We start from the raw sequence: 26,659 nt of genomic DNA on the forward strand, positions 1-26,659 counted from the left end.
TTTAACAATTTTGAACCCAATTAGAAAAATACAAAATAGTTATTCAATTAGAACCAAGGTTGCAATTCCACCGCTTGTCCACCAGATGGTGACTCAACAAGACACGCCTACTACATAGCTAGGTATCAGGCACCTACAATAAAATGAACCTTTCAGAGACTTAAATCAATTTATGATCACAAACTATGACTCCAGGCATTACTGAGGGGGCTACTTATAAACCATAAGTTACAATACCGCACGGGGATTTTAAACAGAACTGAATCTGGTGCTAGACACGTGAACACTGGAAAAATACAGTTTTACTTGCTGACTTGCTAAGCAACTGATACGCTAAGCTACTGATACGCTGGCTCCAAGGCTTGCAGGGATCCAGCAGTACCGTACCCGGTCCCTGCCGAAGCTCAAGGGCTTTCGGGGACCCAGTGCTGCCTCCTGGGGGTGGTCCCTTCCGGACGTGTGGAGGCAGCTTTCTCCTGCAGCTGCAGAGGTGTGGAGTAGCCTTCTGTCAATCAGGCAGGTTCATCTAGACAGGCTCTCTCAAGTGGCTCCCTCGGCGCTGCAGTCCTGTGGAATCAGCAGGGTGCTGTGGGGGAGTGGTTCCCCTTCCGGGGCTGCTGGAAAGCGTTTTGGGGGGCGGGGGAGGGAGGGAGGGTCTTGCAGTGCGGAGCGATGTGGCTTTTTCCCTTGACTCAGCTCAAAATGAGCAAGCATTCGGGACACTCACAGGTGGTCCCTGCAGAAACGGTGCTCTGAATCACCTGGAGCAGCAGTGGCTCCTCCCGCAACTCAGTGGATGGCACACGGGATGCAGCTGAGCACAGTTCTTACTTTGCAAGCAGGCACACGAAGGCTTTGGCTCGCAGGTCTGCAGCCTTGTGGCTATAGCAGATGCTGGCAGAACTTGGCTGAAGGATTCAGACTAGTCCTCCCCCTGACTGGGTCAAGCTTACCAGCTGGGTTCAGTCCCTTTAAGACACGGTGGCTGCTTCTTCCTACCGGCAGGACTGGGATGCAACGCTAAGCTGTAGTGAAGCGAAGGACTCTTTGCAGGCTTCCAAGTAAACTGCTAGCACTTCCAGGGTTGCTGGCTTCTCTACTGACTGCAGAGGCAGAGCACGTACACAAAGGCAAAGCACGTGCAATGGAGCAGAACAGCGTAAAAGTGCTTAGTACCAGAGAGCTTAAGCAAAGAGTAACTTGTTTACAATTTGGGGAATATTTATAATATGTTCGAAGCTTGGATTTGGCCACTAGTCAAAATTTGGTAAGACCTTTAACCAGTGGCAAACCATGTGACTATAATTATGCTGAAAGCACAAGCATCCCACAAGGTGGGTGCATGATCTTGTTTACCCCAGAAAAGGCAGGTTGGGTTGTTCACCCTGGCTTGGTGATGCCTGGCCCTTTGTTTACTCAGCTCTGGGCTGAGTACCCACTCCAGAAAGGAAGGCGAAGGGGGGATGTGAGCAAAACATGTTGGGACAAGTTTTGGCAATATTTGGGGCGTAATTCTGGGCACAGGCTTCCTTCACACCAGTATCCTCAAAACATTCAGTCCATCTCATACTAGTGAGGATCTCCCTGGACTTTTGTTTAAGCTTTAGTTTAGGCTAGCATTTCACTAGATTAGGCTGATTGTGAATCAAATATACTAACTAATTATGTTTAATTGATTAGACTGACTTCCCAACATTTGAATATCTGACAGAAATGTCTGTCTTCTAAATTCTGTACAAAGTTACTACAACATTAAACATGATAAGAAATAACCCCTGCATGAAGCTATATGACACTGAAATAGAGATAAAGCAAGTTTCTGAATCCAGGTCAAAGATGGCTTTAATTCCACTTATTCTGCCAGGTTTTGTGGATTTACCTTCTTCTAATACATCAAATGAAGATGCAAATATATGTTTAAATTTTGCATTTGAATTACATATGCAAAGAAGTAAGAAAAGATGCCTAACATACTTTCCTATGCAGTTTTGCAATTTCAGTGTGGTTCAAACAGAAACCAAATGATGTGTTAAAAAAAACGGTAGAAGTGACTAATGCCAGTCTTCATATTCAGAAAATCTGGATTGTTCAGAGATGGGTCTTTCTCCCCACTTTTCAAAACTCTGTATCAGTGCCAAGATATACTTAAATTTGGACTCAATGATTAAAGAGCTCTTTTTATTACAAATAATAGTAGAAATGAGTAATAAACATTAATGTTATCATTTGATATTGTACATTGCCAACTACGCTAAATAGCTTGTGTAATTGAGAAATACTAATTTTGTAAATGTTAAACTGAAGACACCTAGAACACTTCAGAGTCAAAATCCATTTCTTTCCAGGATTTAGAGCCATTTCTTCTGTAGTGTTCAAGTTCCTAAATCAGAAACATACATATTAATTTAACCTCTTCATTATTAGAAATCACAAGATACATACATTAGCCACTTGAACATTTAAAGCACATATTTTGCACTGTAGAGAAAAAATACAGTATATATATTTTTAACAAAATGACACTAAATGTGCCTTTTCTTAGGCTTTCAGTTTGAGAAACAAGGCTCATTACATACATACAGGAATGTAAAACTACACGTGTGTTAGAAACCAGAAACTACTGTTTCAAACACATCAGTCAAATTGGACTGGTAATTCCTTAAGAATACCAAACAAGGAACTAGAAGAACAAGGCCTAATATAGGTTCTTTGGGTTTTGTTTGTTTTGGTGGTGTTTCTTTAACATTTTATTTTATTTTTGTTTTACATACAAGACTGAATTGAACTTCTGTAAGCCCACAGGTTACCAGTGGTGGTAACTTACACAAGATACCAGTGGATATCAGAAATCCATACAGAACACAGGCTTGTGTGTTTAGGAAGTCAATATACAATATCTATTCAATCTATGGTACCAGATACTTGTGGAAATATTATTCATCACTGCTTGATTTTTTTTGGAAGTGTATTACTCATCACAGACAACGATGCCATGCTTTTACTTCTGTTTTACAATTAGTAGTTGAAATATTCTTTCAGGTGCTACTGTTTAGTAATTGAAAACTTAGCATCCATGTGTAAAAATAAAATGCAGACTCAAAGGAATAATTAAAATTATGCGTCAACTAGATGGTGACCAATGTGAGGCTCAGGGACAGCCTTGGCTGCAGTGACCATGAAGCAGTTGAATTTAAGATCCTCAGGGCAACCAGGAGGATGTATTCTAAGCTTACAACCCCAGACTTTAGGCATGCAGACTTTGATCGCTTCAGGGATCTGCTGGCCAAAGTATTGTGGGACGAAGCCCTAGAAAGAAGAGGGGCCCAGGACAGCAGGTCAGTGTTCAAGGATCACCTCCTCTGTGTCCAGGAGCAATGTAGACCAACAAAGAGGAAAGCAGGGAAGAATGCTAGGAGGCCTGCCTGGATGAGAAAGGAGCTGCTGGACACGCTGTCACTTAAAAGGAAACTCTACAAGGAGTGGAGGAAAGGACAGCTAGAATGGGGGGTATATAAGGAAGCTGCCTGAGCAGCAAGAGACCTGGTGAGGAAAGCCAAAGCACAGTTTGAATTGAATCTAGCCAGGGAGGTTAAAGGGAACACTAAGAATTTCTACAGGTATGTTAATGGTAAAAAGAAGACTAGGGAAGGTGTGAGCCCCCTCAGAAAGGGAACAGGTGAAATGGTCACAAGTGACCTGGAAAAGGCTGAGGTTCTCAATGACTTCTTTACCTCAGCCTTCACTGCAAGGGCCTCCAGCCACACTCCTGGAGTCATGGAAGATAACGGCAGGGACCAGGAGGAAGAACTGCCCATCATAAGTGAAGATCAGGTTCGTGATCACCTGAAGAACCTGAAAGTGTTCAAGTCCATGGGACCTGATGGGATACACCCACGGGTACTGAGAGAACTGGCAGAGGAGGTTGCTAAACCCCTTTCTATCATATTCCAAAAGTCATGACAGTCTGGGGAAGTCCCCACAGACTGGAAAAGGGGAAACATAACTCCCATTTTCAAAAAGGGTAAGAAGGAAGAACCAGGGAACTACAGGCCAGTCAGTCTCACCTCTGTGCCCACTAAGATCATGGAGCAGATCCTCCTGGAGGCACTACTGAGACAGAATAGTGAAGAGGTGACTGGGTACAGTCAGCATGGCTTCACCAAGGGCAAATCCTGCCTGACAAACCTGGTGGCCTTCTATGACAAGGTCACAACATTAATAGATGAGAGGTGAGCAACTGATGACATTTACCTGGACCTGAGGAAAGCCTTCAACACTGTCCCACACCACATCCTGGACTCCAAACTGGTGACACATGGGTTTGATGGGTGGACCACTATGGATGGATAAAGAACTGGCTTGATGGCCACACCCAAAGAGTGGTTGTCAATGGCTCCATCTCCCAGTGGAGGCCAGTGACAAGCAGAGTCAATCAGGGATCAGTCCTGGGACCAGTCTTGTTCAACAACTTCATCTGTGACATGGACAGAGGCATTGAGTGCACCCTCAGCAAGACTACTGATGACACCAAGCTGTGTGGTGCAGCAGACATGCTGGAGGGAAGGGATCCATCCAGAGGGACCTTGACAGGCTGGAGAGTTGGGCACAAGCCAACCTCATGAGGTTCAACAAGACCAGGTGCAAGGTCCTGCATCTGTGTTGAGGCAATCCCAAGCACCAATATAGGCTGGGCAGTGACTGGCTGGAAAGCAGCCCTGAGGAGGGGGACTTGGGAGTGCTGGTGGACAAGAAGCTCAACATGAGCTGTCAATGTACAATTCTGCTGCAGCCCAGAAAGCCAAGCAGATCCTGATCTGCCTCAGGAGAAGTGTGGCCAGCAGGTTGAGGGAGGTGATTCTCCCCCTCTACTCAGCTCTGGTGAGGGGGAGAACTGCGTCCTGGAGTACTGTGTCCAGTTCTGGAGCCCCTATTACAAGAGGGATCTGGACATGCTGGAATGTGTCCAGAGAAGGGCCACCAGGATGATCAGAGGGCTGGACCACCTCTCCTGTGAGGACAGACTGAAAGAGTTGGGGCTGTTCAGTCTGGAGAAGAGAAGGCTCCGAGGTGACCTTATTGTGGCCTTCCAGTATCTGAAGGGGGCCTACAAGAAAGCTGGGGAGGGACTTTTTAGGATATCAGGGAGTGACAGGACTAGGGGGAATGGAATAAAGCTGGAAGTGGGGAGATTCAGGCTGGACTTGAGGAAGAAGTTCTTCACCGTGAGAGTGGTGAGAGCCTGGAATGAGTTGTCCAGGGAAGTGGTTGAGGCCCTAGTCCTTGGAAGTGTTTAAGGCCAGGCTGGATGAGGCTCTGGCCAGCCTGATCTAGTGTGAGGTGTCCCTGCCCATGGCAAGGGGGTTGGAACTAGATGATCCTTGTGGTCCCTTCCAACCCTGACTGATTCTATGATTCTAATTAGATTATTAAAAGCAAACGAAGGCTCAAGTTGTGGAGGTATAGATAAAGCAAATTAGGTATGAAAGGTGATGCTATTTTTGACATGAGCTGAGCACTAGCTGAGTACTAGATAAATGACCTTTTTTCAGTCAAAAGTGCTACCGGGAATTCTGAGGCCTCTAATAAAAGGTTCTTAGTTACATTACCAAACAACATTTTTATCTTCTGAACTTTTTGTAGTGGTACATACTGTCAGGAGTTATTTCTCAGCAAAAATTACTTTAGAAAGCACTATGATTGTTTTCTGTCACTTAAGGAGGCTTCATACATATTTACGGGAAATTGATATTCTATTAGTTAGACTTAACTGTTAGACTTAACCAGGTACTGCTTGCAATACTAAAAAAAGTCATCATATCCTACTTAGAACAGAAAAAGACCTGGACTTCAAACAATGATTAGTATAAATGGAACAAACATCCTCCAAAGTTGGCGTTTGTTTGATTGCTATTCTGATTTTAATAGAACAGACTTGATAGAGTAAGGGAGGTTTCACTGTAGGTATACAGATACTAGAACTGCTAAAACTCACACCTGATAAATGTAACAAAAGTATTCTGAATCCAGAGCACAGAGAGAGAAATTAAAACAAAGGGCAAAGCAACAAAGAAATCTTCATCTAAAAGTTGTATGAAAAATAGTAAGTGGCTTTTTTTTTTCCTTAGGAAGTAATTTCAGAAGACTTCTCAGCAGTGCAAAATTTTCAGAAAGCACTAGCAGTAAGAGGATTTTTTATTAGTGAATGTTCTTCCTGATGCTTGAAGGAATCTAGTTTTACAGCTGAGTAACTCATATATGACTGAGAATAAACTGTGTCTAGGCTAAATCAGTAAGCTGCATTATTAAATACAACTCTAGTACTACTGAACTGTTCTATCTCTAAGCCAGTCCTTACTCAGTATTTTCACTCCCATATTAATATAAAATAATTATGACCTTTGAACATACCAAACTGTTGGAAACTTGCTAACAGTGAGGAATAGAAAGAACACTGTGATTTTTTTTTTAAGCATATGGTACTTCCATTATGCTAAGTAAAAAATTTAATTTCTAATAGCTTTCTCAAAGGCTACAGGAAGGAGTAAAATTATACAATGAATTTTTACATACAGTAACAATGTTATCTGGGGTCATGTCTACATGTGCTGCCTAAATTATCAGCCTTGCTGATTATCATCTGACTATATCAAGAAGAAGCAGAATTAATTTTTCTGTAATTTTAGCTAGGTAGATGGCAATTCAGCATTAAAGACAATTCAAAACAATACAGAAACGCAAAGTATCAAATCCACAGCATATGCCACAACTGTAAAGCTATTCTACCACATACAGAAGTACAGAACAAAATGATAAATATTTATTTTGGACACATATCTAGGTAAAAGACTAACATTTAAACAATGAGAAATGGAAGAAGAAAAAAAATTAAATGGGAAGATATAATAAAACCCCAAACTTTAACAAATGCAGTGATTCAGGGGGAAAATTGCTGTTAGGGAAATACAGTTTCTTAGATTTCATGTAAAATAGAAAGTAAAATAAATCTCCCTAAGTCAGAAATGTAATGTAATGTTTCAAATACAGCTTAAAGATCACTCCAGAAACCTTTTTGTAAAAGGATACCTTCCTGATCATAAAGACCTATGCTACCAACCTAAACAGAATTCCAGAGTATACAGAGTACACACTGGGCTAAGAGATTCTCCCCCCAGACTGAAAGAAGATCCTATGAAAGAATGTATCTCAGTGTACCAAAATGCTCACACTTGCATTATGGTTTCATTGTTTTCTGGATACTAAGTGTAGAGAGCAAAGATCACATTTACAAAGAATTAATAATGGTAATTTAAATATGCTTTTGATGTGCTCCAAGTGGTTTAAGCATTATTAGCACTAGCAACTTGTCCCAGATGTCTAACAGTGGCACAAAGTCGATTTTTAATTTTTTTTTTTAACCTTAATGTTTCTGTATTTCTGTGTTTATAAGAAACTCATCATCTGTCAAATGGGGACAATCACACCTAATCTCATAAAGGGATTCGGAAGAAAGATTTAACTGATGTTTGTGAGGCAGTAGGATAAGAAAGTATTACCACACGTTTTCAGAGAAAAAAAGAATTAATACTTTTGTGTTCATTGAAGTGTCTGAATGGCAGGTTGAGAAATAAGGTACACAAAGAATAAGGATGATGAAAAGAAATACTGAACAATTGAATTGAGACATCAGCAAAATAGTATATGATCATGTAATTAAAGACAATACTATCATGTCTACAAATAAGGAGGAAAAATTAAGATTGTAGAAAAATCCTTAATTGTTGCATTCCTTCATTTCTGAGGGACTAATATAACTTTATTTTTCATGTAGTTTCTTACTGAAAGTGCCCTCAGTCTGGGACATGGTGAAAATAATCAAGTACCAAAACAAGGATTAAAAATCTTAAGCACCTAAAACTTGAGTAGGAGATTTAGTAACAGTGCTCTAATAATGCTCTTCAAATTGAGCACCTGTTTGGACATGCTTTCATGTGAAAACAAGAAAGCTTATTTTTGGCAACCAAGTAAGCATCCTAAATAACTATTTCTCCACAATATGAAGACTAGCACTTCTCTGGAGAAAATGAAAGATTCCATTGACCTGTGTTAAGATGCCTGTACACATACTTCTGTGACCAGTCACACCAGTCTGACAAAGGAGGGTCATTGCACAATATGCAGTCTCTATTTTGTTGAATGAGATTGAAATTGTCTCCTGAAGTTCTGCAATATGGTCATGACAATGAAGTATGCTGAAAAAACGTCTCTCATTTTGTTAGTCAACAAATAGAGATGCTGATCTGACACCAGAATGACTTCTAGTTGTGAATGACATGGTTAATTACATAAACTCCAGTTTCAGAGGAAATAGGAATACACTTCTTTGCACAATGTAATAGAACCTCTCTTTCTGTGTACGGCTTGTTAGTATTGACAGTTAAGCCCTGTTCAGTAAGATCTCCTTCCTTTACTTCTTGTTAGCTGACATCAAACATCATCAGACAACTACTGTTTTCTCTTTTCATGTGTGTGTGTGTAATACACTTTATGGCACTAGGCCTCACCTAAAACTGTTACTCCCTCAAGTAACAAGGAACAGTCAGCGTGAACTTCGGCATGGTGTGACACTATCTTAAACACATGATTGGGAGGCTATCCAACTTTTTGAGCTCAAGGTTAGCTTTATCATTTGCTTCAGTGAATGAAGCTGCAGTCAAACGTCCAAATGAAAAAAGTTCAAGCACCTATTCTGAGTATTAGCATGACAGTGTAACCAAGACCTGAAGTAAAAACAAAAACTCTGAAAGCATACCTACTTCTCTAGTAGAGAGCATTTCTAAAGAAAACAGAGCAGACACCCCCATGTGCCATCTTCCTGCCACAGACATTAAGAAGGCACTAAGGAACAAGACTTCAATGCACTTCTAAGTCCTTACAGATGCAGGTGGTATATGTGAGACTCTAATCAATAATTTTATTTTAAAAGACCTCACTCTTACTCAGTTTACATGTCTATCTAAAATGAAATTAAGGTGACCATAAAGCATCAAAAGCCAAAAAGCAAAAAAGAAGTAACAGAAATAGATAACAAAATTTTCACGTTGCTAATGTTTTACAGGGACTGTAGAAGAGTTAACAGCAAGCTACATGTTAAAGGCCTAAATACCATGCAAAATGAATGTTGGTCTTCTTAAAAGCCCTGCTTTCTCAGAGTATAAAACGTTTTATTAATGTGCAAATAATCTGGTAAAAATTAAACCTCACAATAGAGAAGTTTAGAAAATAGCTGCAGGTAACAAAAGCAATTTTGTCTTTAATGCTCATATTACTTGTAGTAGTTCAACTAAAACTAATGGTCTGCAACACCCTTCAACAGATTAAGAGTCTAAAAGCCTGCGTCTTTTGTTTAAAAAAAGAGAATTAATAATTTCCTGTATGATTTAATCAACACATACTACTGTCTTCTTTTGCAAGACATTATCTATGAATAACAAACCTAGTACACTATACAGTTATTTTGAGATACACAGATGAACTGAGATTAAATTATAAATTCCAAAACAAATGTGCTTTACATATTTTAACAATTTCTAAGACTGCTCTTGATGTAACAGAAATTCAGAACAGATGCCTGCACTACCAAGATATCACAGATAATGTGCCAGTTCAAAGACTGCAGGGGGTTCTGGAAATTGCTTTCTTCTTCTACCTTATTAATGCATTTCTTTGGATCAGGTAACTGTGGGTTTACTGCCTCATGCAATCGAACTAAACACTACAAAAACACGATGGCAGTGACGATCAAATCCATTTGCTTTCTTTTTCAAGCATGCAACAGGATGAAATTTGCCATGGTATACTCGGGCTAGATGAGATGAACTGGAGTGCAGTTGAATGAAACTGCCCCTCGTCTTAAGAGTGAGGGTCTGTAGAAGCATGTGAGATCTAGATTTCTACAACCCACCACCTTAAAGCACTCTTAGAAAAACTTCGTTTAGCAACAGTAACTTAGCTCACAAAGAAGAGAAATGGTGCACAAATAGCCCACATACTAGCTCTGAGAGCAGAGTGGAATGTGTCTCATTCTAGCAATGACTTTTCTGTGGGCAACAAATTAATCTGTATCAAATTGAGATTTTCCAGACTGAGTATGTGCTACTGCTTCCAAACAAAGAAAAAACACACAAATCTTGGATTGATTTTAACAGCCCCATACCTATGATATCCAGGAAGGCTATGCTGCTACTCATGTGAGGTTATAGACTGATCAGTAAGACAAAGTTCTAACCTTCACCTAGTTTGCCACTAATTTTTTTTTCTATAAAATTAACTCATCGCAAATGCAGGAAATACAGAAAATTCAAAATTTAATATGAAAAACCAAGACATTTTCCCCATTAAAAGTCCTTCCTGTAAGTCAAGAGTTAAGACAAGTATCTGGAATAATTCTGTTCACGATAAAATGTACACAGCCTACAAACTCAAGTCACGAACATTATCATCTCAGTACTTTTCCCCCTCAAAGGGGAAAGACAAAAATTTTAAAAGTACACATCCTTCCACCCCAAATTGTGACACTGCTTCCTAGAATTTCTGCTAGTCAATGCCCAAATGAGAGCAGGTGCAGAAATCAAGAAATTGCTGATAACAAAGCTGCACAGCTTTGTTTCAACATTATTTTAGGGAAATATTTCTGGAAGAGAATTGGAGGGAAAATCTGAATTATTAATTTCTAAAGAAACTACAGAGCCAAAGCTTTTTTTTTTAACCAGTGGTGGGAAAAAAGCACCAACGAACAATTAAGCTGAAAACTAAAGTTGAAGTCATTTAAAGGTACGAAGGAGATTACAAGTATATTCCACAACTAATTCAGTAATGCTGGTGATTCAGGAATACCTGACTCTGGATAGCAGTTGAACAGCTACCACACACCTGTTTTTTCTGAGCTCTCGTGACATCAACTTCACACTCAGCATATTGTAAATCCTGTGCAGGGTCCTTGGTATCTTGTAAATCACAGAAACTCTAAAAGAAATAATGACAAAACCCCAGATGATAACTTTATCTTCTGTTTTTTTAACATCTCGTGGAAGTATTTGAATACTAATGTATTAAAATTTTGCATTTATGGAAGAATTTTTATGCTATAGGACAGAGATTAGATTAAGAAAAATCTTAAATTGGAAAAATGATAAGAAAGTGATGGTGCAGTTAGATTTTAATGACAGAAAATGTTCTAAGTGGGTAGATTTTTATTATTCTCTCCTCAAAATGAAAACATCCTCTCTGGCTCATGATATTTGGGCATAGCTAAGGTTGTTCTTTCTAGAGCATTTAATACTTGAGACTAGAATTGAGCTCTGATTGCCAGAAACATTACTTAAATAGCTGAGAAACTGATTACTATCTTTTTGTCAGATACCTGAATTTTAATTTACTTGAGGGAACTATAATTTTAATTCCAAAGAAGCAAGTACACTAACAGAAAGAAACACTATCAAATAAAGATTTAATTTTTTTTAATGTTATCACACACATTTTTCCTTACTCATAGCAAATGGAAAGTAGTGAGAAAGCAATCTTACAACTGATGGAATTAGACAAAGCAGAATGATACTTATTAGGTGAAGTGATGGAAAGTGATGGAAAAACAAATGTAAAATGCATAAAAACAGCTTTAAAGCTTACAGCGTATTTTGAAACCAAGCCACAAGACTGTAAATCTACTTGGCAAATCTGTAAATTAGATTGCACCTTAGAACACTGATGGAGCTTGCAAGATGAAAAATGTATTTATTTTTCTAGCTGTTTCAAAGGGAATTCAGGAGTTATTGGCAGGGGGGTATGGTGTGGGAACCCTAAAAGGGAATAATAATGGAATGTTTAGATGGCCTTTGTGTCTGTGAGGCCCTGAAGGTGATAAGAGATATTGTACCTCCAAACCATGTGAGAAAAGGATGGGAGCAAAAAATAACAAAGTGTTGCCTCTTTGAAATGGATGGGAAGGCAACTAGGGAGAAGGGCCCTTCTTAAATCATTGGGCTTAATGAGGCACTGTAACATTCATGTATGTCTCAATAAATAGCCACAGGCTCTGCAGATCTGGGCCATTTCATCCAGTCTGGGGCAGTGGTCACCTCCTTGCAATTGGTCTATCAGTTGTATTTCTGCACACCATGTTGAGACTGGCAGGTCAACATATCACTCAATGCGCTCAGGAAAATCCACAGTGTAGGGTAGCAGAAATGTTTATCATGTTTTAAAGAGGAGATGAGGAAAAAATAATACAAGAAATAACAGTTCTTTATAGTTTCTGAAACATAAAATTTAGCCTTTATCATAGCATACCGAGAAAGGCATTGTAGTGATACTTTGTTCTGTTACAAACTGCCCAAAATAACTGGTAGGCTTTGTCATGCAACAGTCATTTGAGTGGCAAAGGGTGCATTCAGACTTCTCACCAAGAATGGAGACCCACAGACTGAAAACTAGAAAAAGCCCAGTTTGTGCACCACAATTTAAGGTACAGTTACAGAGCCCTCAGTTAGTGGTCTGCTCAGGCAAACCATAGGGCAGGAAATGGCTAGGGATAGACAACTGTGATATAGTCTAGTACTTAAGGAGAAAGCAGCAGCCTGCTTTCAAATAGGTCAAATAGAAAAGAATTTTGATGTCCTAACAGTAGGATTTACTTTTTTTGAAAAAGAAGTATTTGGGGGTTTGCCTCTAGGGACCAGAAAATTCTGAATCACTTACCGCTACATTGGGTTTCTAATTACTTACACTGCCCATACAAAATGACGGATTTGTGCAAAGAATTCTAAGTCTCATGCCCTAGAAGAACAAAGATCAGCAGCCTGCTGCAGCCAGGAAGAGCTCTCCTTTTGGAACATCACTGTCATTTGATTTAGATACTAGGAGTATGTCACCTTATAAAATGCACAAAATTTTGAGTATAGCTGGTCTCTCAATACAATGAAAGGCAATGGTTTAACTTTGGAAGAACCAGAGGGTTACATCAGTACTTTCATTATTACTAAAGGCAGGAAAACGACCGAAGATTTAGAAGCTAATAATCAAAGCCCCACTATACACAAATCTGTTTAAAAATGTATGAATTAAAGAGTCTGGAAAAAGCAGAACTGCTAAGTGAGACTGAAATTCCAGTCACTGGACTTGAAATGAGTAGTGATATTCCTACTGTTCCATGAGAAAAGAAGCTGTCTAATAGACATGTAAAAACCTACCTTGGGAGGAAATGTTTCCTCAAATACTTTTTTCCACAGCTCCAAAGGTGTTTTTGCACGCATCTTTCCAATATCACTGTCAGAGGCAGGTGGAGGTCCTAAGGATTACAGCACAGCACCAAATGATACATGTATATTGTCATAACAGCATGAATTATCAAATCATTTTGGATAACGAGCCATCTAATTCGATATTTTATCTTCTACAGTGACAAGCTGCAACATGTTTGAAGAAAACACTGCTCTCCCACCATGAAATAGGCTAACTGGCATTGTATATTTTTCTTTCAGATCTAAGCTTGTTGGTACTTCACCACATGAGGCAGTCCCCATGCTTTATTAAACTACCCAGCAAACCTGCACAAGTAATTCTCAATAATATAAACACTGACTCATAATTTTAAACTTCATATGCCATTTCCTTCAAGAATCTGTTAAAACTTATGTGCTACAATTCAACTTCATTGTTAAGTTTTTTTCTCATTTTCAAAAACAAGTAAGCCACAAACACAATGAACAGAAAATATCTTCACCTATTTGGCTCAGGGAATCCAGGCCTGCTGGTATAAAGAGGGGTTTGCTGTGATCCACTGATAGAGACTTGCTAAATAGAAAATAGAAAATGTATCAAGTAAGCATTTAGCAATCAGTGAAAAATGACATTGTTCTAGCCAAGACTTGACTCTTACTGGGCTTTGCATACAAATGCATGTGCAAAGAAAAAAAAAAAAAATCAACTCCATTTTAGTGGAGACCATGTTTCTGACCCATCAGTCTGGGGAAAAAAACCAAGGAATTACCACTGTCCTGTGCAGACAGAAATAGCTGAGACGCACTAGTCAAAATACATGAATAAGAATCTTTTAGAGATCACACTATATTAAAAAAAAAGTTTTGGTGATTAAACCATTGGTGTATTTCATTAAGTCATTAAATACTTTTAGATTCTGGACAAGACATTTGATAGTTGAAAAATAGTTATGTTACCTTTTATCATAGCCAAATGCCAAGTGATTAATAAGAACACGGGCTTTCAGCAGGAGAGCCTCAGATTTACTGGTAAACTAAATGAATCAGAAAACAAAATACTCATTATGATCTCTCATCATAGTAGTATTACATTATGTCATCTAGACAGAGGATTTTAGGTAGAGCCTGGCTAATTCCTGACCTCAGCAAATTTAGCATATGTTTACTACATTTATTAGCACAAAAAAACCTCACCCTCCCTTTCCAAAACATTAATGTACTTGCAACTGAATATATAGATCAAGAAATATTAATTGAAAAATAGCATAAAGATTAAAGAATGAATTTTAAAATTTGAAGCATGCACATTGAGACACGTATCTTTTGTCCAAGACTTAGTTAAGAATTTGAAATACATTAAAAATTATTCAGAAACCCACAAACATTTACAAATATAATGAATAACAATAAAATTGTTCATAAAAGCAGCTTGACAGTGGCAGAACTGGTACAGATTTATCAGAAAGCTCCCAGAATATTGTCTCAAACAGCACACTTATTCCTGTGTAAGGGCTTTTGTATCCTAACAGATTCATGTCTTCAAGAAAGAAGTCAGATCCCTACTCCTTTCAACACGAATCAGGATTTAACAGCACAAAGAATTTTAGGATCCTGGTTTTAGGTTTTTAATTACTGTAACCCTTATGCACTTATCTCAAAAAAAAAAAAGGGGGGAAGATAATGAAGACAGCTGTTTCTCAGTTAACAAAAGATGAATTCACATGTCAAAATACAAAAGCTCTGTTTGTAACAATTTAAAGCAAACACAAGTAGTTCAGTAATCAAGATAAGCCACTATTAAATATTATCATAGAAATGACGGTTGATAAAATTAGGACTATCTTCTGATGCAGAGAGAAACCAAGAGGCAACTTTCTTTTTGGATTGTGAATTTGATTGTGCATGTTTCAAGCACAAAAGATTATCAATTTATATACCCACATAAATACTTCAGTGTACTTATGGTTGGCAGTTCCTGCTCACTACTGTAAATAAAAACAACTCTACCTTTATTCTTCAACACTGTAAGAGTGATAATCTGGTATGCTTAAACTGCTGTGAAGATGAGCCCTTGGATCTTAAGTTCTTACTATCAAGGGCAATCACTTTTTCTTGTCCTCCTTTCTTGTAAAACAAAATATTAAAAAAAAAATTTGCCAGACACAGAAAAATGAATTCGTGAACCAACCCACAGCTATTTTTATTTAATTTCTGCTGATACTGGGAATTACACATTTGTTTGTTCATGAGGTATATCCATCCATCCCCCTCCAAAAACCTGCAACTCATTTTCATTTGACTCATTAGCTCATGAAGGATACTGTAAAACCAATTAAATCCCATTTTCTCCAGGAGTTTTACATTTCTATTTTTTTTTAAGAATATTTTGTAACAAAATATTGGTCCTCTCTGTCCTCAGTTAGAAAGTGAACATACACACCACTAATGATGCTCCATAATAATGCGAAACAAATCGAAGTGTCTTGCTTATTATTTTCCTCATTTCAGAGTCAAACTCCTGAAAAAGTTAGTATCAAAACACACACATAAGAAAAAAACCTCCAAAATATTACAGTTAGAACTTCTCATTTTTTAAAGAAATTGCAATGCACTTAGGTCACAATATATAAAGCTTTTAGCTGTCAGCATAATTATATCTTAAGACAGAATCAGACATCTGAAAATGAATGTCACAATTTCTCTTTGTTTCCTTTTTACAGAGAGAGCCTAATTCAGGCAGTACGTTAGTCGAGAAAAAGTTCCTTCATTTGGAATATGTATTCAAATTTCAATTAATTTGTTTCATTTTGTTTAAAATTTTTCACAGTACAAATACTGTGTACTAGAAGTATAAGGATGTTTTCTTTCAAAATATCTGAACGTCAGTAAACATTTGGGTGTGTGTTCTCTAAATTTTACTACCTGCAAGATTTCAAAGGTGCATCGAAATACCTTTTCATCGATGTTTCTTTAATATCAGATCATAGAGATGGCCTTCTCTGGATAAAGTGAGCTAAAGCCTGGTGCCAGTGAAGCCTGAAGGAGTCTGTCCTTAGACCCCAAGAAATTAGGCTGTAATTCTGTGCTTATTATGAGAATCATTGATTTTTAAGGAGGTTATGGCTCAGTATTAAAGCCTCAGTATGAAAGAAGGCCCAGTACTTAATTAATAAAGAATTAAGTAACTCAAAGTGTGAGCCAAGTATCAATGCATTAGGTAATCATCTAGAGAAGCACAAGCTGCCAGCATGACAGCTAAAAACAAAGCTACTGTTCTAGCATCTCATGATCAAGTGCTGCTTGAAAATTGAGTATGCGTTTGTTTGGATTTTTAATCTCCCTGGATAGAATACAGAACCTTTTACTCAAATAAAAGATGCAATTACTCACTTTTCTCTAAAAACTCAAAGCCCCAAAAGTTCCAGACTGTCCACGTTGCCAACATCTACCAAAAAAATCTGGCCAGCTCACCTGAGACACTCCCCTCTTTCACTGACATAAATTTACAGCTGCTGTCAGAAGGGACACATGTAGCTGCATTTCTCTCGTTACACAATAACGAACACAATTTATTTTCTTGCTTCCATCTTTGGCCTGCAGCAACTTGTATATCGACATTGTCTAAGTGCATCTCAAAAAGCATCAGTTCAGGAGTGTTTTGTGCACACAGACAGTATGCCTTCCATAATGATGTTAGGTAGAAAAAACCCTTTGTGGTAGAATGCTGCCTGGTTGTACTTTTGTTGAAATGATTACTATTATATGACCAAGACTTTAATATACAGAATCATTACCAGGAATGTTTTAAATATATAAGAGAAAAAAAAAGTAAAAAGAAAAAAAGGAATTACTTACGTGAAAAATGTCATATTTGCTTCCAATTATCACCAAGGGTATTGGAAAAGGATCAATTAATTCATAATCCTATTACACAGATATATGACAGTTAAGCAGTGTAAACAAACGGTAGAAGATTGTAACTTAGAAGATTGTTTAATAAATCTGAAAGAGGGTAAACTTAATTCACGCAAGACAAGCCCTATTTTATGTTAGATGAATGAACTTTAATGCAACATTGCCCTGGGTTTGGCTGGTGTAGAGTTAATTTTCTTTCCAGTAGCTGATACAGTGCTGTGTTTTGGGTTTAGGAATAGAATGTCATACCATATTCTACACTACTCTCGTTTTCATCATAAATGGCCAGGAAACATTCCTTCTAAGTAGTCAGAACACTTACTGGCATCAAAAGGGCTCTTATGCTATATACTCCAGCTCCAGCATCAGATGGGAAGAGAAGAGTAGAAAAGGCTCATATATTCTCAGAATAGCTGGCTTTTGGACACATTCTCCCACCTTGTATCACATCCAAAGTAATACAGAAAAAGGCCTGAGAAACTTAAGCTGAATGACTTCCTTATGTCACTCATTTGTCTTCCCAACATCACATTTTCCAAACCTAAAAATATTTAGCATTTTCAAATGCTTGGTAAAAGCAGGAGGAGGGAAGGTCACCATGAACATGCAAATCAGTATCAATGGACAAAAACAGCTCTAAGGGTGTAGACTGAACAGTTAAATAGCCTACTTCTGATAAAACTTTTAATAAATACATTAAAATAATTCTCAAGTTATCTGGAAGGTTTTCCTGTAGCTTATATAAAATGAGACAGTCCAATTGTGTTCATGCAATTACTTATTCAAGCTGCTTTGTTTGCAGTGGAGTGGAAAAGAGATGTGCTGTAGCAGAGGCTGACCTAACTGCTCCCTTTTAAAAACAGTTATTTCCCACACAGGTTAAATGACAGCCAGTGTATTAGCAAGAAGCTGCACATACTCTGAGAGGAGAAATGATGGCTGGAAAAAAAAAAGAAAGCTTAATATCTAATACAAAAATAATTTGAGATAACATCAGAAACATTAAAACTGGCCCAGAAACATTAATACTGAACCCTATTCATGTTTTGACTATGGAAATCATTTTTGGCTATGGAATACTTTAGGTGCATCCAGCCTTTTTAAACTATGTCCAAAATGGATATACTTATGCTTTATCATCATAGACAATAATTCTTTATCCAAGCCAATGGAATATATCTAATCCTTAAAAAAAAACTCTAAGAACCTCAAAAATTCTTGTTTATCATAAAAATATGTTCGTCATATTTTAGGCAAATAAAAATCTGCATAAACTGTCATTTACTTTGGCTATAAAAAGACATAATTTCCTCCCACAAAAGCGACATATTTTTTTCTTGAACAAGGATGAAAGTAAAAAGAGAACCAAGGAGTAACATAACATTGTGTTTGCATTCTTCCTGGTTTTGACAATGAAGGCTGATTAGAAAGTCTAGTTGTTTTCCCTACAGGGCAAATACAAGAACTCTTATCTTTGTAACAATGAACAGCATTATTCTTTTTACTTACTGAAAAAACCTTGCAGTTCTCTGACACATAAACCCCTATACATAAACTGGACACCGTGGTCATGATTTATTGGCAAGTGTGCTTCTATCTAGGTGGTTTCTTTTTGTAAACTACTTTCTCTAAAAGTAAAAACCAAAATCATAATCCAGCAGGATTCAAACCCTACACTCAAAATCTTCTGAGTGTTGCATACATGACTTTAAAATTTTGAGCACTTGATGTAATACCCCATTTCTGAGAAGTTAGAGTAACTAGATTTACGTGCCAAGTCTTTGAATTGTTGAGTACTTATTTATGCATTATATACACACAACATTTGCAGAGCTTTAATGCACAATGACTTTTCATTTCTATTGCGCATAATCTAGTTTAGCTTTTCCAGAGATTTAGTTAGCAATTATGTTTAAAGGACTGATGTTAACATTTCTGAAACTTTATAATTTAATTAGTTGTCAGACTATCAAAAGGCATTGAGTTTGTGATAGACATTTAAATACATGCAAAGTATATAGTCATGTTGATGGCTGTTATAACTATATTCTTTGCTTAAATTTGTACCTTCAGCTAGTCTCTTGCTAGATGACTTTTGTACATTCTAGTTTTCATCTTCATTTTAAAAAGGAGGGAAAAAAAGCCAAAATGCTACACTAAAACTATTTCTTTTGACTGATGTAACATGCCATAACAATCACATTAGATATCTAACAAAAAGATATAAGAAACCTTCTTTCCTTGTTTCTGCTCTTATTGAATTTTTATTAAATTGCTATAATTTTCCAGTGAACAGGTTCATCTACATCAAACGGATATTCAGTCATGCATAAAAATCGAAAAGAGTTGTTTATGATTTTCAAAAGCACTATCTTTAACTGCATAAAGCCCTGTGACATCTGGAGAAAATATTAGAAGTAACTTACTGGATGATCCTTCTGCAGATTGTTCTCCACCCTCTGTTTAATTTCAGTAGCTACTTCAGGACTTGTCTTTTCTACTTTGGTCAAAATTTTGTTCACGTGGTGCCTGGTGACCTGCAGAAGTTTTTCCATAGTAGTCCAGAGTTCATTAGGTTTGGACAGATCCAATACAAGAACCACAGCAAATGAGCTATTAAAACGGAATTATTTGGTCAAATATTTAGTGCACAATATAGCCAACATTTTTATATGCAACCATACCTGCGAGTTCAAATGCTGAAAGAACAAACGTGAAAATATGAATGCTAAATAGAATTACAGGTGACAGCAAAGGAAGATGGCCTTTAAGAATTCTCTGAGCTCTGGAGAAAACCTTCTTCTGTTTATTGTTCAGAACCATTAGTTTGGCAATTTTTCTATCAAAAGTTTTAGCGGGGCTGTATATATTAAACTTTGTTTCTGGAGAGTTTGTTTCAAAACATAAAACGTGCCAATCTCCTGAGCCCGTTTAGCTCCTTCTTCCTGTACAACTAGGCACTTCTCCTATGATGTATACCTGTTATCTTGTAACTCTACAATCCCAATGAAGCAATGTTAGCAAATCTTTCATACTTTCATTATTCTTTTGCAATATGAAATGGAAAAAAATCGGCTAAGGGCAATATTCCGTGCTATGGATTGTGACAATTAGCTGGAACCTCAAACGGGTGTATGAGAAAAGTCTTCTGAAAGATAAATGAAAGAAGTGAGAATACTCAAGACATACTTAGCAATTACTACGCTTTTAAAGGTTGATTCTAAAGAGAAATATTTTACATAAAAGTTCCTCTACTTCCAAAACCCGCCTTCCAAAACTCTAGCTATATTAAAGAAGAACATTGCAAATGTAGCCACTGGAATGGATGCAGTCATTCTTTCACATTCCATTCTGACTCAAAAAAGGCTATTCCAGGCCAGAGCACTATTTGAATGACTACAAAGCAAAGCAAATGTCCAATTTTACTTTAAAATGCTGTGGGAAAAAAATCTGGTGAAAAGTCTTTTGGTGAAACTAGACACAGTTCACGGAACTTTTAATTAAGCAAACTGCTTGACTACAGATGAGAAAACCAGTGAAAAGCAGTTACACTTAAGCTGAAATAGTAGAATCCTTGACTAGCAAGTTAAAATATTGCCTTATGAACAGAAGTGGTCTTACAGAACAATGTTGCTATCCCATCAAAGAATCTTAAGATTATCCCCATCAGAAGATTCCTTATGTGTAAAAAGGGAAGAAAAGACTGCTGGGAGGTGGACATCACTTAAGTTCATTGAGACAACAGCTGAAAAATGGCAGCTGATTTTTTAACCCTAAGCTTCATGTCAGAAGTGGAGTTTTTCATTCACTCTGTCTGAAGACTCTCACTAAATAACTGGATTATCTCAATAGCCAAAACAGTACCAAATATACATGATAAAAATTGTATCCGTCTTTTTCTTTAAGGAAAAAAACCACCAAAACCCCAACAAACAGAAGTTAAAGCTCACTAGTAAACGAAGTAAAGCACTCTAATGCAGAACATATCTTCTGATCATTTTGTCCCCCTCCATTTTCAACTCTGTTTTCCAAACCAGAAAATGTATGAAATGCACCTCCCATTCCTTCTCATTTGTTTATGCAACTCTTCATGTATTTATTCTTCCTATTATATTCCATCATTGTAATGGATTTTTAAATCTGCATTCCTATTCCCTTTTATCTTCAAATAATTCAACAGTTTTAGTCCCTATCAAAATACATTCCCTCTCTTCTACAGTGGACTTGTCATCAGATGGCCACTTCCCATCACATTTTTTGGCCTTGTTTTTCACCATAAAAACACTGTCCCTTGCAGAGATGGTATCTATGTTTGCATACAAAAGCAGGAAGCAGTATTTTATTTTTTGTACGCACCCAAGTTGCTTTTTCACTGAGCATAACGATATTATGTCTTCTCCTGCATTTCTTGTTCTATCTACCTATAGTCAGCCTACTTCCTTCATGTTACTGCTTTCTCTTGCTTAGAGAAATTAGGGAGAAAATAAAGGAGATTGCTTAGAACTTGTCTTTTTAGGAGAAAATGCTGAAAAGAAAAATCAAAGCAAAGCATCAGTGGTATTACAATGATTTTTAGGAAAAAAATATCCATATTGTATCTTATATTTTCAAAGAATTTTCCACAATAAAAGGTCTAGAGATTTACTTATGTTTGAAGGAAAGATGAAATTAACTTGGGAGTTGTAATATTAATCACTTACTTTATGTTGTTGTTAGTGATTGGTATTTGAATCAGGTCCAGTAATGAAGTTCCACCACCTAGTTCCCAAAAATGCGCAATATCTTTAGGCTGTAAAAGAGTTTCTTTATGTCAGAAGTGTGTGCTTCCATGCCAAGAGAAGATCTTCTGAGGTTGAGGCCCCATCCCTGGAGATGTTCTATAAACTGGCTTTTCATGCATGTGCCTTAGAAGAACATTCATTACTTCACTAGTATTTTCTGGAAAACGAAACCAAATAAACTCCCCATTTTCAAGAAATTCCATACAATACTTACACAAGGCTCCTGCCATGCCTATGACTGCCTTGAGAAATGACTGCAGTAAAGTAAAAAAGTAAGGAAGCAGCATGATGAATCACTTTCTTTTGATTTTTTTTTTTTCCCTTTCAGATCAAGACTAAGGCTTTTTCAGGTTGCAGTCAGGAAAGTAATGAATCTCTACCTTCACATTTAGTTTCTGGGAAAAGTTTTAAGTGATTTTTATCATTCAGTCAAATTTTCCACTCTCTGCTTCAGTGATAGAAACAGCAATTACCTGCAGGTATAGTTATCACTGCCAGTCACTGCTGTGATGGGAGAGGGTTCACTATTTCTGTTGACATAATCTGCAGTACAAAATTTCATGACATGGACACATAACCCGATTTAACATCCTCTACGATGTTTGCTTCTCTCCTAAATTAGTTGTAAAGTATCTTCATCAGTTTGTACTCATTTTGCCTTTTAAAGACGAAGTTAAAGGCATGCATACTAAGTTTCAACAGGAAAATAAGAGCACTCTAACATGACAAACAAGGTAGGTTTTATAGATTAATCTCATTGCTTTGTGTTATAGGTGGTCTCTGAGCTATTGTGTTTTAGTGAGAGGGCAAATTAAAATACAAAATTAAGATGGCAAATTTAAATAAAAATATATTTAACTGCCTTTTTGTTTCACAAATAATAACCAAACCCTGTAAAACTCTTACATATACAAATAAACCACATAATATTTTTATGTGTGTCGATATGGAAAACTGTATTTTCTGGATACTCACTGCATTGTGTCTCCTCACCCTTCTTCCAAAAGTATATTCCAAGGCTAATGTTGGCTTTGGAATCTCTTCCCTATGCAAGACAAAATACCTTCATTTTGTCAAGATCCTCTAAAGAAAGACACTTAATTCTACAGTTACTAAATTGTATATATCAGTTTAAGATTTGGCTTAGAAACAGCAGAACACGGAAGACACTGAAAGACCAGGTCTCAGTTGCTTAAGACACGTGTGGTAGCACCAACCAAAAAGATGGCCATTTAAGCTCTCTAATATTGGAGAAGGACTGAAGGGGTCAAATGACAGGTAGTAATGAAGGGAAAAGCATTTATCCACAAATGATCAACCAGAGAATACATCATCTGTACGCCTATACTATGAATGATCAACCAGAGAATACATCATCTGTATGCCTATACTATGAATTATCACACAACATAGCTATTTATATAAATTCTAATCCATGGCTAAAAACTACTTAAAAAAAATTAACACACACCTCTCAAGACACCTCAGTATAATAGTAGTTTTCCCCTGGAAATTAAAAACAAAGAAGCAACTTACTGTACTGTCATTAAAGCATAAAGGCTAGTATACTGCATGAAACTCAATTAATTTACCAATTACAAAGTACAGTAAAGTATAAACTCAAGTAATTATTTGTAGCTTCATAGTGGAAACCTAACAGCCAACTTTCTGTCAGAATCAAGTTACATTACTGTTATAATTATTAATTAATAGAGATGACAGATACCGTAATAGGAATAGTGTGCTTAAAATCAGATGTTTGTGATCCATCTGGCCAACTCTGTTAAACTGTTTAACAGTTTAGAATTATTAATAATACATTTATGGAATGGTTGGTTTGCATTGGAATTAATTATTACCATTGAGATGGGAAAAAATACTTAAAATACAAATAGAGATACAGAAAAATATGTCTTTAAACTCTTTAAAGCATGCCACACTGAAGGCACTAGCACTTCTATGGTTTATTCCTGTGTCCTTCCCTATCTGAAAAAATAAAAGAAAGAATTCCAGGTACCTGCTAAAAGGCGTATTTTCTCTGCAAAAAGGTGTTTAAAAAATTGCTGATTAGGAGATTGTGCATCTACCAATCCCTCTAAAATGATATTCTTAAAAATATGACTTGCTTGGTCAAAAAGGCAAGTATTTCCTCATATACTTCACAAATTGTAACAGGAGAAAACATAAAATGAGTAACAAGCAAATTTAGGGGACAATGAGTTAAAACCATCATAGGCATGTGGAATCATGAGTTTCCAAATACATATTCAAAGAGGTCTGACACAGTACAGATACAATTCATAGCAAGATGTTAGGGCCTCTGTCTACACCAAAACTGCTATCAACGCACTTACATTGGATTGTTGCAAATTAATCTTTTACAAAGGGAAATTTGCCATATTAGTTAAAAAGAGGAGAATTATTTCTGGCTGCTACTTTTACAAAAATTGATGAAGCCAAACCTCAAATAATTAGCATATCAGAGGTAACAACAGCTGAAGTTTTTCAATCCCAAAACCATAAACATGAACTTCTGCATTGTAATGGGAAACTGGTCCACACTCAGGCATGCCCACTTTCTGCAGAATCAGAACGTGACATATTTCATCCTATTTAGAAGAAGTAAATGGGCTGTAATATCTTAAAATATCAGATGTTTTTCCTGTCACAAAGTCTGTTCGAAGAGCACCGAGTTGTAGAGTATTTCACATTACCCCATTTTTGTTTCCCATAAATAATATCGACTTTTCCCAAACTTCCACACTCTTGTCATCACTGTAAGTGTTTTCTCTCTTCTCCACTTCAGCTATAGCAAGATCCCATAAAGTGTCACTAGTTGGAAAAAAAAAAAATAAACGCATCATTAAAGAAAAAAAAAAAAAGGACCCTAGACCTAAAAATACATAAATGAATTAATTGTTGTGGTTTATAATTATTTCACATCACATGCCTGATTGCCGAAGTATTTAATCTCACAAAATCAGATTAAGTAAAATTTCTCCGATAACCCCAACAGACATTTGCAGCACATAGTGAGTGAATACCAGCTGTGAGGCGGAAGACTTTGTTATGAGAGCGTTTAAAACACTTTTTAAAGGTTTTCTAACCATTAAAGCTTTTCAAATCACCCAGCAGCTCACGCTAGCAGCCTTTAGGGCTACCAGCTCTTGGGCACCGGAGTGGCTCAAGAGGGTTTAGGACCATTCAGCGGTGTCCCGAGGGAGCTACTCCTCGGGGAAACGACGCTTTTGCTTCTCAGGCTCCGCCATCGCCACCTGCAGGGAGAGGTCTCCCCCGTCTATGAGGGGTCCCTAACAGGAGCAACCGGATCCTCGCACAAGACGTATCCCCAGCCTGACCCGCGCCCCGCTCGCTTTCGGGGACAGAGGCCGAAAACTTTCCCGCCTCCCTCTCCTAGGCTGTCCTCCCCGGCCACCGAATCCTTCCTTAGACGGCAGCGGAGGAAAACCTCTCCCACCGAACTCGGGGAGAGTTCCCCATTACCTGACCTTGGTCATCGCTTCACAGGGCCCGGGCCTAGTTCCCCGTCGCCATGGGAACCGCGCAAGGCACGCTGGGAGGTGTAGTTTCTTCGGGGTAGGGGGAATGGGCGGAAGGGGGTGATGGTCGCGTTCCGGTGGGGCAGTACTGTGAACTCGCCCCACCTTCCAGCGTGTTAATGGAGGCGGCCGCCGGAAGGTTGCAGTTGCAGTTCTCGTCTGAGCTCTCCCAGCTGCCGCGGCGCTGTTCGCCGGCAGCGTGCGCCGCGCAGGGCTATCCCCTACAGCACTGGGGAGGGCGGCAGTTTTACCGTCGCGTCGGTGCAGCTCCCGTGAGGTGAGCTGAGGCTCATGGCGGTGCTAGCGTGCGTTCTGTTCGCCCCCGGGGCTCCACAGTTCATGGGGCCTGCAGCTGCGTCTGTTTTTCAGGCGCTGAAAATGGCGCCCCGCCTTAGTACCGGAGAGAGGGAGACTGGTGTGAGGGGTAACAGAGTCGCTGCGTCGTGTTAGGGTTGCATTAGAATTTAAAGAACAGTAAAACAGCTGGATGACCCAGCATATGAAAAGAAATGTGGGGTGTAGGGGAACCCAAAAGTTTCCTGTGTCAGGGAAGTGATTGAAAATCCAGGACAGCAATTTCAGCAGGCCTGTAGCTGAGTACCTCCTTTGTGTCTTGAAAGACTTCAAGACAGAAAAAAATAAGTGAAGTCCTCTTTGATCAGTTTGATCAAACCCAGGAAAGTGGCCTCATTCATAATGATTAACTCAATTAATTTTAACTGTTCTTGATCCTTCCCCCAACAAGGCCTATGTAGCCTTCTACACACCCTAAATAATACTTGTTCTTTAAGTAAGTTTTTCCAAGTTTAACTTGCATAATTACTCAGTTTCAGTTCCAGCAGCCTTCATATAATCATTTTTGCCCATCTTTCAGGTTTTATCTTCTAACGCATTTGCTAACCCCCTATGAAAACTGAGGTCTTGTTAATTAAAATTCAGAAAGAAACTTCAATGTTTAATCGTGTACTTTGGCAGGTCATGCAGATGCAGTTCTTTCATCAATTTAATTTCTTGGAATGATTTGGGTTGGAAGGGACGTTAAAGCTATTTCCAGCCCCTCTGCACCTTCCACTAGACCAGACTGCTCAAGGCCTCATCCAGTCTGGTCTTGAACACCTCTAGGGAGGGG

At 38.0% G+C, this 26,659-nt stretch overlaps 1 protein-coding gene across 1 annotated transcript; it reads right to left on the bottom strand.

The window, feature by feature from the left end:
• Window positions 1-2,308: 2,308 nt before the first annotated feature.
• DYNC2LI1 (dynein cytoplasmic 2 light intermediate chain 1) lies at window positions 2,309-25,500 on the bottom strand. The gene is made up of 13 exons (XM_054397078.1): window positions 25,475-25,500; window positions 24,685-24,802; window positions 23,442-23,476; window positions 22,946-23,015; window positions 21,890-21,978; window positions 19,616-19,802; window positions 17,130-17,198; window positions 15,715-15,792; window positions 14,232-14,308; window positions 13,778-13,848; window positions 13,245-13,342; window positions 10,894-11,022; window positions 2,309-2,380 (listed from the first exon to the last, which is right to left on the bottom strand). The coding sequence occupies exons 1-13, from the start codon at window positions 25,486-25,488 to the stop codon at window positions 2,309-2,311; spliced, it is 1,107 nt and encodes a 368-aa protein (XP_054253053.1). The 5' UTR covers window positions 25,489-25,500.
• Between the last annotated feature and the right edge of the window lie 1,159 nt (window positions 25,501-26,659).

This window comes from Indicator indicator, chromosome 2 (genome assembly GCF_027791375.1).
Source record: "Indicator indicator isolate 239-I01 chromosome 2, UM_Iind_1.1, whole genome shotgun sequence".
Taxonomy (NCBI): domain Eukaryota; kingdom Metazoa; phylum Chordata; class Aves; order Piciformes; family Indicatoridae; genus Indicator; species Indicator indicator.

Coding starts and splice junctions, on each gene's coding strand:
- DYNC2LI1 (XM_054397078.1), bottom strand. Junction 15,793..17,129: donor GCAAATATGACATTTTTCAC/GTAAGTAATTCC, acceptor TAACTTTTTCAG/GAGTTTGACTCTGAAATGAG. Junction 13,849..14,231: donor GCATTTGGCTATGATAAAAG/GTAACATAACTA, acceptor TTTTCTATTTAG/CAAGTCTCTATCAGTGGATC.